This window comes from Mandrillus leucophaeus, unplaced genomic scaffold (assembly GCF_000951045.1).
Source record: "Mandrillus leucophaeus isolate KB7577 unplaced genomic scaffold, Mleu.le_1.0 Scaffold132, whole genome shotgun sequence".
Lineage (NCBI taxonomy): Eukaryota > Metazoa > Chordata > Mammalia > Primates > Cercopithecidae > Mandrillus > Mandrillus leucophaeus.
Window position 1 is genome coordinate 894337 of NW_012101277.1, and position 549 is coordinate 894885.

The 549-nt window shown below is 46.6% G+C and overlaps 1 protein-coding gene across 1 annotated transcript in view; it reads right to left on the minus strand.

The window, feature by feature from the left end:
- Positions 1 to 5: 5 nt before the first annotated feature.
- SRGAP1 (SLIT-ROBO Rho GTPase activating protein 1) overlaps positions 6 to 549 on the minus strand; it is a 193514-nt gene continuing 192970 nt past the window's right edge. Inside the window, exon 23 of the mRNA XM_011972934.1 lies at positions 6 to 430. Coding sequence (XP_011828324.1) covers positions 53 to 430 — 378 coding nt within the window. The 3' untranslated portion in view covers positions 6 to 52. The remainder of the gene's footprint in view (positions 431 to 549) is intronic.

Sequence of the window (549 nt, forward strand, 5' to 3'; positions counted from 1 at the left end):
TTTTTTTTTTTTTTTAAAGTCACCTCCCTTTATGGCCTTGCTTGGCTGGTTTTTACATCGTGCAAGACTTGTCTGTTGGACCCTGGGGAGGCGGGGCAGGTCCTATGGTAGGATTTGTTTTTGGAAGAACAGCAGGTTTTGGCCTAAGGGCTGGAGGCTTCAGCTGCACACCCATTCTGGGTGCCACCATAGGCTTGAAAGTACTCATTGTGTCACTGGAGGAGCTAGTGCTACGTCGAATCTGAGGCTCGGAGCTCCTGAGGGCAACGTTGTGCAAAGGGCTGAGAGATTCCGTGGAAGTGGCAGGGGTGGGAGAGTTTTTCACTTGCTCCAGGGTATCCAGCACCACATCAGGGGCATGCTTTGCTGTGCTCTGTCTCTCCAGTTCTCGGAGTTCATTCAAAGCTGTGTTCATTGTTTCTTCAATATCCTATTGAAGAATAATCAGAAAGAGAGAAAGCACAGACTGATAATGAATACTAATGTATAGAAACCCAGACACTTAATTTCAAAGTAAACGGCCCAGCAGAGTATGAATATCTTTAACTC